At 36.0% G+C, this 14,529-nt stretch overlaps 1 protein-coding gene across 2 annotated transcripts; it reads left to right on the plus strand.

The window, feature by feature from the left end:
- Positions 1-592: 592 nt before the first annotated feature.
- On the plus strand, positions 593-14,529 carry LOC143470186 (uncharacterized). Of its 2 annotated transcripts, XM_076968142.1 has the most exons (24): positions 593-678; positions 812-999; positions 4,097-4,223; positions 6,912-6,988; positions 7,110-7,187; positions 7,595-7,720; positions 7,798-7,882; positions 8,033-8,137; positions 8,228-8,275; positions 8,352-8,381; positions 8,549-8,578; positions 9,011-9,025; positions 9,194-9,217; positions 9,354-9,380; positions 9,489-9,527; positions 9,645-9,689; positions 9,761-9,799; positions 10,174-10,218; positions 10,887-10,931; positions 11,333-11,417; positions 11,561-11,652; positions 11,761-11,859; positions 11,929-12,025; positions 13,563-14,529. In XM_076968142.1, the coding sequence occupies exons 2-23, from the start codon at positions 982-984 to the stop codon at positions 11,994-11,996; spliced, it is 1,347 nt and encodes a 448-aa protein (XP_076824257.1). In that variant the 5' UTR covers positions 593-678; positions 812-981; the 3' UTR covers positions 11,997-12,025; positions 13,563-14,529. The 2 variants fall into 2 exon arrangements, with proteins under 2 accessions (XP_076824257.1, XP_076824258.1); XM_076968143.1 differs by lacking the exon at positions 9,011-9,025 and having other exon boundaries at positions 656-678.

Here is a 14,529-nt window from a genome sequence, read left to right on the forward strand (position 1 = left end):
TCATATTTCATCGAACTTTAAAATTGCGACATACCGTTTAATTAAACTTTGACAACTTCAACTTAAATCCGCTCTAGCCAATGCTTGCATTGAATGGTATGGTAAACTCATCTCCCCATTCCCTCAATTTCGTGTTACGGAGGTGGCCGTTGTTCAAGTTTCGATTGATATACACACTTTTTGTTTTCCTCGATCATATTGCTTACAACATAGGGCATAATTAAGGCGTAAAGTAAATTAATCATGATTTGGCACTTGGAGTTTTAGAGATAGGACAAATCATATAATACAAAAAGCAACGCAGCTGATGATGAACCGAAATGCACGCTCTTTCTGCCAGTTGTTTTTTATGCTCTGCAAGTTATCATTACGAATATGATATAAAGTTCACGCGCTTGCAGTGAAATTACTTTTTTTGAGCTCGTTTCACACATTGGCGTACGCAACGGTAAGGTTTTGAATTTAAAATTTTTTCCTTTGGCTGCCACTTTACATGAAAAAAGTTTTGTGGGTTACAGCACTATACCCTTTTCAAAACGTTGAAATCATTCAACCACGTGCGAAGCGGAAACGCGACTGATTTTTATTGTGGATGCGAGATCATTTTGACGTCATGTCACGTGTTTTCTTTATGAGTTCTTTTAATCAGTAGAAGGAGCAGCAGTCGCTTTGCGCTAGGTTAGATAGATGTTTTAGTTGGTTAACTTCAAAAAATTTTATCGCAGCATTAATTTATAACTGTTGTGCTATGTTTCTCATTGCGTTACTTTTACTTAAGCAATTTTTTTTAATTGCGCATTTTCATTTTAAGAAGAAACAAGCTACGGCTGTTCTCTAGTTCTTACGTAATCCTTACTTCCTGATTGGTTGACCGCTGCCGTAGTACGCCATTGTTGCTGTTAAACTCGTTGACACGCGGCCAAGTTTTCAGCACGAAGCGTGGGAAAGTCTGTTTTCCAGGTGTCTTCAATCACAAAAATCATGGATTCTCACGATGCGGTAAGCTGTTTCGTCTATTTGGTAATCTCCATTAATTAAGTTGCATTTTTCATGCATATATCGATTTTCATAAGACGTTTACTGGTTGATGTTAAAGCACCAGTTTTATAAAACTATAGCTGCTAGACTAGGCTAAATAAGTTACGATTAAAAATAACAATGCTTATTCTATTTTTACATAAAATAATATGTCGAGTTGTAAGATTACCTTAGGCTAGAGATTTAACTGCAACTAGCGTTTAAAGCTTTAACATATCAATTGCGAAATGGCAATTGGCATAGGGTAGGGTAGCCAATTTGCGAATAACTTCATATAACGCAAAGTAAAACGTAAATAAAACAAGTTCTACTGATCACACAGCCATAATTTTTATATCATTAGAAGCGTATTTTCATTCCTTACGTTATACTTTAAAACCGTAAATTTTTAATAAATATCTTTCAGGTGGTAGCAAAAGTTGCAACAGCAAATTTTGCGCCAGTGTGCGAAAATTGCGCCAGTTTGCGAATGGAAGAAACATGAATTTCACACTTATTCGAGCTAGTTTACTGTATTCCGATTGGTTAATTTTAATTAAATAGACATCAAATATTCATTCTAGCTTAAAACCCTGACGATTATTTGCCATAAAAATGGCATTTTTCGAAAATAAACCTATAGTAAGTTACATATGTTTCGAACAGAAACCATAACCTTTATTCTTTTTTAGATTTGTACCCCGATTCTAAGCAAATGCGTTTTCTAATTGTATCGTTAATTTTTGACATTGACTGTAGGGTTGGAAAATAAAGGTGCTATTCTTGCTTTTAGACCGTGCCCAAACATGTACCGATAAATGTTTAAAACATAGGACTATACGGTATACCGCATACACCAAAGTATTAAGACCAGTTTAAAATAAAAAGAACCAAATACCAAGAAATCGGAGAAATCAGAAGTAGCGAATCGTTTTATTTACGGCTAACGAACATCGGAAACTTAAGATAAAGGAACATACCAATCCACAACCGTCTTTCAATGTTTAACATCCACGTGCAATCAGAGGCATTGTATTTGTATAAAATGTGTTTTTTTAAAGACTTCAACGAAAATAGCAAAATCCTTTGCAACGAATGATTTTAAATATCACGCTTGAACGGAATCACAATATGGAAAGCAAACAACTTCAAAATAACAACAGTAAGAATGGCAACAAGAGTTAAAATTCAAATTGTCATCTGAAACTAGCATTCAGATATGCCTTCACTCACAGTTATGACAGAGGTACAAGTGAGCTGTTCGACGTCATGTTGGGTGAGATTGGGATCCAAGTGGGTACATTTAACGTGATACCAGCGATCGCAATTATCGCAATCTACCCACCTGGGTTCGTCTTTTCCCCCTGAAAACTGCACAACACAACATTCTGTACAAATATCCTCGGAGATAGTTATCGATCTTTCGTTCGGAGATTGCTTCTTACCTATTCTTTTTTTGTTCTTTCTCTGTGTCTTGGAAAGCCTCAAAATCTTTCTTTCATCCTTTTTTTCTGTTTTTCACGAATATTAGCCTCCTTTTTTTGACGTAATTGGAGCACTATGGGGAAGACGTCAACACATCATTGCAAATGTCGGAAGAGAAAGCCGCCTCCGATCGGTTGGAAGTAACGCGTTGCGTGTGTTTGTCACTAAAAATAACTGGCTGTACATTGTCATCTGGAGTTGATGTCTGAATTGCAGTGATAGAAGTTATTCGGTCCTCAGACCCTAAAGAAAATCCTTGTGAAGGAATCGTCTGGGAGTAATCAACAGCATTTTCGTCTATCGGCCATATACCACAAGCTTTGAAAGATTGTTTGATATTCGCGGGCTGTGAACTTTTTTGCAACGCTGTGGTAAGTACTTCACCAAAAGTGAATTTTGTCACAGGTGCTTTCGTGTTCCTCACAAAAGTTAAGCAAGCTGATCTCCATTTGGCTTTTAGAGGGCTAAAAAAGCCTTTATCAAGTGGTTGCAATACGTGAGACGTATGTGGGGCAAGCTAAAAAGTACAACTTTGTGATCTCTGCAGAGGATGATAGTTCTAAAATCCTGTTTGGTAAGGTGGCCAGGCATCCTTCACAGATACCAAAGAAACGTCTTGAAATTTTCAAGTACCTTTTAGAAGAACGTTTATTGAAAAATGTCAAAGCAAAAATTTATAGAGCAATTTAACGCACCTACAGTCCTACACCCATTCACTGAAACTAACCACGTGTGACTCAAACGATTCTACAGTTCTGTGAAATTACATTCGCATATTGGCTACTGCATCAAAGTTGGACCAATGTAGAAAAAGTGATTAAAAAAGAAACTTAAAGATGAAAGAGCTCCACGAAAATTTAAAGAGAGTTAGAAGAGGAACTGCTGCGCAAGTGTGCGAAAAAAGAGCTCTCTAGCTCCTATTATTCGCGAAAAATTAAAAGATTTGTACAGGGAGCAATTTCTTGCCTCAGCAAGAAATTTAGCTTTTTTTTGAGTACGGTGTGTTTCTCTATATAGAAAACAAGGATAATTTGTAGGTAGAAACTTGAAAAATTGTATGTTAACAGAGAAGGGCGTTAAAATGTTGCACACGAAATTTTAGTCCAAAATGTACAAAACTTAAAATTTGATTAGCGATTTTTGGCAAAATTTCGCTTACTGGCTACTTTCGCATATTGGCTAGCCTACCCTAGCACTGGTAACACTACACGGGCTATATAGGTTTAGTCAATAAGCCTAATGTGATTATTTTGCTAATAACCTATTATAGGCAGTATATTAAACGTCACATTATTACCATATCATCCATTATGTTTATACTCTTGTCGAATTTCAAGACACCAAACGAACGAAGACATGTGACAACCTAGCCTAGGCTCTAGCGTGAATACTACCTGTATTATCTGTATACTGGTAGAAGTCTAGTTTATGGTTTCAAAGTGTACAGTTGCAAATGCAATGAAACTATGGGTCTAGTATACAACTCTGCACCCACAGGATGCCTTTGTATACTAGATCCCAGCTACTCAAACTGTGACGTCATCTGGTTGTGCGCTTGTATGATATGCCTGAAACTATTCTATTTGATCTGTAGGCTGCAAATGGAAGTGAAGCTGTAAACGAACCAGAGCAACAGAGAAAATTGTTCATTGGTGGATTGAATTTTGATACAACTGATGACAGCCTACGAGAGTATTTTAATCAGTTTGGTGAAGTAACTGGTGAGTGGTATTTTTGTATTTATTTAAACAGTTTCTTAGCTTATCTTGCAGTATGGAATGTAAGTTTTCTGTTCACCTGGCCGCGTAATTTTCAAAGAATGGTGTGCACCAAATATCGCTGTTTGGGAATTACTTAGGACTAGCTCATGAAGAAGCTTTTTTGTCCCATTTTGTGTACCAGGTAGATACATTGTGCATCGGACATGTTCGGTGCATAACACTTTCTTTAATACGGGTCAAGTAGCCTATGTGATACTATTAAAAAAAAGGGTAATTGCAAATAATTTCTACCGTATATACTCAAATTTTTCGCAACTGATTTTCACACATACGCGGGACAATCCGAAGTAAAACGTCCAGCTAACAGCACGGTGACTGACGCTTACAAAGTAAAGAAAGCTTCCCGATAAAAGAAAAAACTTTAATCACCAAATAATAAATGCAACCAACAGTACGAAATAAAGCCAGAAGACGCATAGCGATATTAGATCAGTTTTAAAATCCATCAAACTCTTTTCAGTATTATCGCTGTTTTCTCTGACCTGTTAAACTCCTGGGCAGCGGCAGAATTGTTAGTTTTTACATTTAATTCAACAACGGTTAGCTTAAACTTTAATGTGAATTTATTGCGCTTACTGGCCATTTCGTATAAGTTACTTATAACTTGCATGCCTGCTGCTTGCACGAGACGAATATGACTTGTGTCAAACGAGTTCTTCATAGGCTTGTCTTAAAAAAGTGCTGCTGAAGTTCTACTCTAGTACCAGCAAACTAGTCGACTTGTTCACGAGAGAATAAAAATATCAACAAAAATGTAGAGATCTACCTATACTCGAGTATATACGGTATATGTTGTTGACCTTCCATACTTTCATTAAACTTAACTTAACTTACTATAAATTAGCAGTAATCCGAACAGTTGTGGGGATAAAAATTTTTAATAGTATATAGTGTGTTGTCATCCATAGAAGTGATTTTTTTTTAATTCAAACTGATTTTCATTGACCTTGGCATTGTTGCACTTTTACAGTAGACATGGTAATCTCAGCACTGGCATTTCCGTTCTATTTCTTCACACTTTCTGCTGTGACACCATTCTGCGCACCACTATAGTCCATTCCTACATTTGCACTGTATATAACTTTACTTAAACTAAAGAGAAACTAAGAATCATATTCGGACATTGACAACATGTTAATAAAGCTTCATTCCCACTTTATTTGGGGTGCAGATGTGGAACCCAGCCTTCCATAACAGTCGATGTTTTCAGCATTCTTTGTAATCTTATTGTTTTTATATCCTCTATCATGTAGTCCCTTCATCTTTTTTTTTGCTTTTCCTCCCTTTTCCCATTTGCAGTTGCAGTACCATTTTACTGCATATTATAATCCCCCAAGCTTCCAACATTCACCTTCATTACGATCTTATATTTGATCGTATCCTTTTGCGTTCCTCTAAAGGTGGTATGGGGTTTTCCTTTTACATTGTTACTTACATATAATACACTATACTATAATATACTTATGTTGTGTCAAATATAGGACACAATGTTGTCTTTTTCCAACCATGCCATCAAGCATTTAGCCTTCCAATTTTCTCATCCAGTTTAAAACTTGAATGTTGCTTTGGCAATCTCCACTCCGTGCGCTTTAATGGTGTCTTTAACTTGATCATTAGCACACTATAGTATTATTTAATCATGTGCTGACTGCTCAATCAAAAATTAGGGTTTTTAATAATCTGAAGATTATGCTTTGGTGTTCGATAAACTCAAATATGTTCCTATCTATTTACCAAAGCTCAAATCTTGGTTTCATTTAAACATGCCAATATGATCAGCTTGCATTGCTTGTCTATGTGACATCATTTTATTATAATTGTTGAACAATGTAACTTCATATATCATACCAGTTGTTTTTAGAGAAGACTGTCCGTAAAAAAGGAAAGACCAGATTGTTATATTGTCAACATAAAAACAATAATAAGTAAGCGGCATCTTGATATCATATCGTAGTACAGTATTGCTCACATGTCATTTCATTTAGTTAAAATAAATTAGTGCTCCATCTTTTTTTAGCGTAAATGTTGAACAAATGGAATTTTAAATATATGGTACAAAATTCGATGAAATCTAAACTCAAACATTTAAACATTAACATACACAGTTATCCTAAGAAGTGGCAAAAATTTTGTAACATGAATTAAAATAAACAAGTGAATCATAAGATAAGCAGTTAAGACAACAGGAACATTCCACTAAATATCTAGTAAAAACTCAGATTAATTGAGGACAAGACCCTTCAAGAAATGCTTTTGTAATAAAAGAAAATGTTCAGAATGAGGTGCATAAATCTCGAAGTTCTCAAAACGTGTTCCATGAAGTAGCTTCATTAAAATGCAGTTGAAAAATTTTAAGTCCCAGAGTCACAATAAAGGTAAAAAGATGTTCCTTGTCATACTCAATATACCAGAATACTTCTCACCTTTTTTGTGTCTTTATGTACCAGCTATTCATGTATGATTTTTATGAAACAAATGTTTGGTGATTATCTTGAAAATAGTCTTATAGTGTTTTGTGGTTTAGTTTTAAGCATTAACACGAAACAAACACCTCAAAGTAATTGTTGCTGGATTTTTCTTTATTTGATTGTAATTTAACAACATTAACTTTAATATCATTTTTCAAAGACTGCATCGTTATGAAAGATCCAAAATCTAAGAAATCTCGTGGATTTGGGTTTGTCACCTTTCGGCGCATAATGATGGTATGTTACTGGTAGATTGGTATTTCTCAAGATGTTATATGACATACAAGTAGATTATAAACTATTTTATGTTACATTAAATATATAGTTAAGCTGTCTATGATTCTGTATATCGTTCCAGGTCGATAAAGTCATGGACGAAAGACCACACAAACTCGATGGACGAACAGTTACTCCAAAACGTGCCGTTTCGAGAGAGGTAGCTTATGTGAAACTTCTGTTGTCACACCAAACTCTAATTTTAATGTAGCTTATGGTCTAATTCCAGGTGTGTAATTTCATTTGCTTGTATTTTGACGTCTACATTGAGCTATATACAAAATTCATTATATCCTAGTTTTCACAAGCTCAGGTATGAAATATCTAAATTCGAAATGACTAGTATATGATAGTGTTTGGCTGTTTGGTTCTGTGATGCATCTGAACTAAAGTGTACTTTGACATGCACTGAAGACATGTACAATTACTGTGCATGCCAGTGCCAATCAAACCACTTATTTGCTAAAAAGAGGCAGTTCCCAAGATCAAGTTTTTGTCATTCAATAGTATACCTTCGTATTCATACGATAATTTATAATGTTAACCTTGCTGTTATTTTGGCGACAGGACTCGGAAAAACCCGGTGCTCATGCCACTGTCAAAAAAATATTTGTTGGAGGTATCAAGGAAGATACGACCGAGCCAATGCTGAGGGAATACTTTCAAAAGTTTGGCACAGTGGATATCGTCGAGGTATGTGTGCAACCAATGTGTTGTATTTGAAAACTAGTCCTTGTATAGGTTCTTAACTATGTTAACTTTTCATATAGGTCATGGAAGACAGAGAAACCCATAAGAAAAGAGGATTTGCATTCGTCACTTTTGCTGACCATGATCCTGTGGACAAGATCGTCAGTGAGTTGAGCTTGTGTTACACTTGCTAAGTCCAGTAGTTGTACCTGTGTTGATCATTGCGTAACAATCAGTGGTTATGTCAAGTAGGCTTAGTATGTATTATGTAATCCAAGTTCAGTTCACATTATAATATAATTTTTTAATGCACAGGCCAAAAGTACCACACTATAAACTCTCACAATTGCGAAGTACGTAAAGCACTGCCCAAAAATGAACTGGAAAAGTATAAAACAAAATCATCAGGTGCACGTTACGGTAAGTCAGCATCACTCAAGATAATTGTGGACTGTTAGACTTTACCCTTCCACAAAACATAGACTATATAGATTGATGGATTTTTTTTAGATGACAGAGGCCCACCACCACCTGAGTATATGAGAGATCGAGATCGAGGTATGCAAGTAGTCATATAAAAATATATCCTTACTGACCCACTGGTTTTTAATAAAACCTGTTATTATGTGCTTAGATTACTACAGGAGGTCACCACCACCACCAGGTAATCTCATTTTCTAATGTCATTTTTTTCTCATTTTTTGTGCGCTTTATTTTTCCATAACTTAATATTCATATTATAGTAACTAATTTTGCTACAAACAATGGTGCAAACATACAGTATTACTGAAGGTGGTTTGTTTATATTTGGTGGTGATTTTTGTTTTGCAGGTTATGTGCACGACAGATATCCACCATCAAGTGAGTATATACCTCTTTCACTTCAGTTAAATGGTTGTGTAAATATTTCTGATGTAAGGTAACCTGGGAAGAGCTGAACAACTTCCCGGCTCTGCCTGTGTGGTGTAGGAGCGCCACCTACTGGCGTCTAGTCTGAGCCACAATATCGAAAAGAAATCCTTTCATGAAATTTTCAAGCACAATGTTCAAGATTTTGAATTTTGTCTTGAAAAGACCTGAAAGTGACCACTGCATATTCCTTTCACTTACTGTAGTCACTAGCTGTCAATTAGCAGCGAGTGAAACCATGCACGGGACAGATTAATGTGAAAGTGTGATGAACTTGTGATTATTGTGCTATTTGGTTAGATTTTTTTTTGGAAATTTGTAAACATCTGTAGTTTTTACAATTTTGAAGCAATGTTTATCAGCATTGTCTTGTTTTTATTACAGTGATGGATCGTCATTGTGAGTATGCATTTGGCAGAAAACACATAATTTGGCTTTTTTTTTCTAAGTTAATCTGTAGCCAATTGAGAGTTCATCACATTTTTAATTGGTAGAGTTAACTTATCTCTATACAACTGTTATTTATCCTTACCGCATCTAATATTTATACAAATTACTCATTTTCAGACGAGAGATATGCTGCACCCAGTCGTAAGTTTGTTAGCTGTTAATTTAATGTTACTAGAAATGTTGTTACTGTTCAGTATCTTTTAATTCTTCGCTTAATTTTGTTCCTGTTTTTTAATGTCTTTTCTGCTTTTTCATGTTGTGTAAATTTTATTTGCAGCTTATGATCGATATGGTCCTCCATCAGGTGAGCCGTTTTTCAAATATTTCGTTTACAATGTTCATACCTTAGAATAATTTGCAACATTTTGAATTTCACAAAGTTAATTTTTCAATAAACTTATATTTTTTGTAGGATATGATCGGAGCTACCCACCACCACCATCTAGCAGAGGTGAATTATGCAGCAAACATAGTTGTCCAATAGTCTTAGTCAACGTTTCTACTCTTCAAACATGAACACTTTGTAAATGCAATATCGTGTTTGAAATGTAAGCTTTTTCTATTGCAGATTATGACAGATATGCTCCACCAAGGGAATATTCTAGTGAATATGGTTCGTAGAAACTTTCGAGTTTTCAGAAATGACACTAAATATCAAACTAACTTGCAAAGCTTCAATTGCAGATCGTTATCGTGAATACAGAGACTATGCTTCTCGGCCAGGTAGGCATTTTATGATTTCAAAATCTGTTGTCATTTATTTCTGATGTAAGGTAACCTGGGAAGAGCTGAACACTTCCCGGCTCTGCCTGTGTGGTGTAGGAGCGCCACCTACTGGCGTCTAGTCTGAGCCACAACATCAAAAAGTAATCCTTTCAAAGTTTTCAAGCACAATGTTCAAAATTTTGAATTTTGTCTTAAAAACCTGAAAGTGACCACTGCATATTCCTTTCACTTACTGTAGTCACTAGCTGTCAATTAGCAGCGAGTGAAACCATGCACGGGGACAAAGTGTTCAGTTCAATATGAACTGTATACAGCTAGCAAGGAAAAATCTGCTCTGGGAAAAACTAGTAAAGTTTATTTTGACATTGCAGAATACTCATCGCGAAGCTCTTCATCTGATTATTACAGGCGTGAAGGTAAGTAACTTTTTAAGCTAATGCTAACATAAATCGCTAAAATACAGTAGTTCATTTAATGCAACAAGTTCTTAATCATTTTTGGTGTTTCAATTGAGAACATTTTAGGGCATTTGTTAGTTTCAAACATCTAGGCCTGCCAGTTCAGAAAATACTTTAATTACTTCTGATTAACACTTAAAATCAATTTTTTTTATAGGCAGCATCAAGGCAGCTTTGTCCAAATACAGACGAGCATTGAAAACTAAAGGCAGTTTAGCCTACAGCTTCTCCCCATACAGTGCAAGTTATTACGAGGCGACAACAGTAAGCAATAGTTCACTTTCACCCAAGCAAGTAGGTGGTGGCAGGCTTGCACTGTGCAGTTCTGAACAGAGTTTATCCAGTAATAATGACTTGTCATCAGCCAGTGAGTGTCAGCCTATGTTAATCAGCACGACAGAGTATCGGACTAAGTTTTATAGTGCAAGCAATTCAAGGCAGTGTCGGTCAGGTTAGTTGTTCAGGTTAACACAGAAGAGAAAGGCAAGCCGAAAGCTGTGCATTGTTTATTTATGAAGTACTAAGCATCATAACTAATAATAACAATGTCAATGTGTTATACCACTAAATATGTTGATGTTTTATCAAGTTACAATCTTTTTTAATTGTTAAAATTGTTATTTTAGGTTATAGTGACCGACCTTCAGCATATGACTACCCACCAAGAGAAGGTAAGCAGAATAATCATTTATAAATCAATTACTCACTCCAAATAGCAATATACTTGACTTGTTTGCCAGTAGTTCTGATGTAAGGTAACCTGGGAAGAGCTGAACACTTCCCGGCTCTGCCTGTGTGGTGTAGGAGCCCCAACTAATGGCGTCTAGTCTGAGCCACAACATCAAAAAGAAATCCTTTCATGAAATTGTCAAGCACAATGTTCAAGATTTTGAATTTTTGTCTTGAAAAAACCTGAAAGTGACCACTGCATATTCCTTTCACTTACTGTAGTCACTAGCTGTCAATTATCAGCGAGTGAAACCATGCACGGGGACAAACTTAAATGTTTTGGATTTAACGATTATGTATTGTATGGCTTTGAATAAGCTAAATTCTTTCACCTATGTCTTAGCTGATAGAGACAGGGTGGCGGTGCCACCAAGCTCGACTGAACGTAGCTCTCATGATCGTGCTGCCTACCAGACTTCGCATGAAAGGTAGATAATCTTGAGCTCCTGTGTTTTAGTTATTTGGTTCATAATGTAATTAATGTTACACAGTTTTTTATTCTCCCTTTTAAACCCAATTAATAAGCCATGTTGATTTGAATTAATTACTAATTGTTTTCTGTTTAAACAAGGGACACACGTGAAACACGTGACCGTGATCCATATTCACGCAGTTCAAGCAGTGCTGCGCCAGAGTATGATTACCAGAGAGTGAAATCTGAGAGTAAGTTTAAACGTTGTTTGCAAAGACTGCTGGTTATTAATTTTAGCTGCTAATGTTGTTATGGAAAATTCTTCCACTTGAGAAAGGTGTCTGTTTATATATTTGCAGGTAGCAATGGTTATGATTACTCATCCTACATGAACAGCAGTAGCAGCTATGGACCAGTGAAGAGCAGTTCGTACAGCTCAAGGTCATCAGGCCCGTATGGTAAGTACTGACGACCTGCAAACAAAATCCTGTAATTATGGCAAGTCTCAACATGTTTTATTTCTACAGGATCCTATCCAAGCTCAAGCTCAACTCCCAGCGGTAGTTCTGGTGCTTACTCCAGCTCTCGTTACTAAGTAACACTTTTCCTCTGGTTGCAGTTTTTGTAAGTATTCGAAAGCAGTTGTGAGCAATAAGCGAGTGAGGAATGTTAGTTATTGAAGGGCACATTTACAGAATTTGCCACTGTTGAAAAGCAACACATTTGCCTAGAATTGGACATTTCAGCAAATTGTAATAAGGTGTAGTAGTTTCAAAATGCTGGCCAAGAATTTTTAAAATTGTTTACAATTCCATGCTTTCTTTCAAGAGTACTTTGATTTGATATGATTTTGTCATACAGAAAATCTGAACGGTTTATCTTTTTTTAAATTTCTTTAAGCTAAAAAACTAAAACAGCTAAAACATTTTACTTTTTCACCCTCCCTAGAATGTTTTGCGTTTGTCTAAACTAATTTGTTTTTTGGCCAGAACTTCGAAACTACTCTTACACAGAGTGAAGTGGCAATCGTTTTATATGTGGCTTAGCAGTCCATCACAGCTATGCCTTAGTTATTTTCTGTCCAGTAAGAAATATGTAGTTAGCATTTAAGGTAAAATTCTTGTGTTCCTTTGTTAGTGAAGTTTCTTGCCACAACCACATTGGCAAAGATATTTTACTACAATTCAAAGGTCATTTTAGTGATTTATCTGTAGTTTATAGTAGTTTTTTTTTTTACTTGGAATGGGTAGAAAGTCTTGTTTTCAATCTCCAGAACTGCAAAGGTTCAGTGAGAACATTAATAAGGCTCCAGCACTTCATCGCATTAAGATAAAATTTCATCCCTTTCCTGATATAGTTGGCCAACCAAAACCTTATTTTATTTTTAGTGTTAGTCTTAAAATCAGTGAATATGGTAACACAGTTCTCACTCCTGTTAGCTTCGTATTAACTTTAAACGACAATTAAGTTTTAGTACGTTGTGTCAAGAGTTTAAATGGGAAGCTTGAATCTTCTGCATAGCTCCATCAATATTAACTTAGATTTATTTACTTTTTTTTGACATTATGCTCTCAATTAATTTCTTGACCAACGTATATGGCATAGACTGAATCTTTATTTGAGATTAAAAAGCCAAATTTCAGTAAGTAAGAACTTGTACTAGCTAAGTGTTAGCGCCTTTGTAAGCTCTTCCAGTCAAAAGTCATGCAGCTTCACAAAAAATAAACGATCATCATCATTAGTGCTTCACAGTCTACTCAAATATCCTGTAATTTGTCAATTTTAAGGAAATAATTGTTAGACCAAACTGTTGGGATTAATATATATACAATGAATGCAGAGATTGCAGAGTATTGTCTTGTGAAGCGCTAAACTGGGCACAGTAACATCAAGTTCTCTTTAAGAAGTTGATTTGAGATAATGCTCGAGACTAATTTTCCAGTAAATATGAAACGTAAATATCTACTACTGTAGCTACCAAGTATTACGAGTGCTAAACCTGATAACTGTGCTCACGACCAGTTTTAGTAGCCAATGTATCCAAATCAGGTCAATCCAACTGGAGTCTAATAAAAAAAAAAGACTAGCCCAGAAAACAAGCCCCGTCCCTACCAATGTGATGTAGTTATCACGCTTTCAACATTTTACCTTATTTTTGCAGGCAGTCAGTCGAGAACCCCGTACAGTTGTAAATATGACTTGTATCCACCAAATTATGAACTTGTAAGACAATTTTGAGACTTGTTGAGTATCTGTCCCGGCTGACCCGCAAACCTTATTATAAGTGAAGAGAACGCACAACACTGAGCTACCAACGATGACAGCTATTTTAACCCCCACCCCCACAAGAAGTATACTTCATTACCAGTGAGGCAAGAAGTTTAAAAGGCGGCAAATTGAAGTACACAGCGAAACAAGCCAAGCCGATATATTTTTCATCCAAAAGCCTTCAACCCTTCGCGTTTAGTCGCCCATTTTATGGTTAGTGACGTCAGAAGATGCCGCCTTCAGGTACCAGCGAAAAGACCAAATCATCAGCCGCAGGAGTGCATTGTCAAGCATCTTTTATATTGATAACTTATATGGCAATTCACAGGAGGGGTTAGTACCGTATGCACCTTTACTTTCACGGATTTTTGCAGGGGTGTCTTAAATCGAGGATTTTGTAGCCAGGTAAATCAAGTTTTACTCAGCTGATTGTGTGTGTATTAAGTGGGATGCCTATTCAAAATAACCCTTTAGTTGTATACCGACATCTTCAACGGTCAAAACTACTATTTTATAAGCAATAGGATGGCAGATCAACGGCCGTTCCTGATGTCGGTTGCCATCGCTTCGCGTAGGTATTCGATGGATTAACGAAATGTGTTGTGTATCGTGCCATTTTTATCGAGCTTTACGTGTCGTAATTGTGACAACAGCTGTTACAAATGCTTACACCAACTCCCCTGCTTTTTTGTATATACGCCTCTGAAAACTAACAACTGCAGCCATCATGTCAATTGTGCTTGTACACGCTCTGGATAAAGGTATACTAATTGCTTGTATACCATCCGTTACTAATGCTTTTATTTTTCGATGAAATGCTTAGGTCGATTTGATAATCAATAAACATCGAATTTATAGGA

Source organism: Clavelina lepadiformis, chromosome 9 (assembly GCF_947623445.1).
Source record: "Clavelina lepadiformis chromosome 9, kaClaLepa1.1, whole genome shotgun sequence".
Classification (NCBI taxonomy): domain Eukaryota; kingdom Metazoa; phylum Chordata; class Ascidiacea; order Aplousobranchia; family Clavelinidae; genus Clavelina; species Clavelina lepadiformis.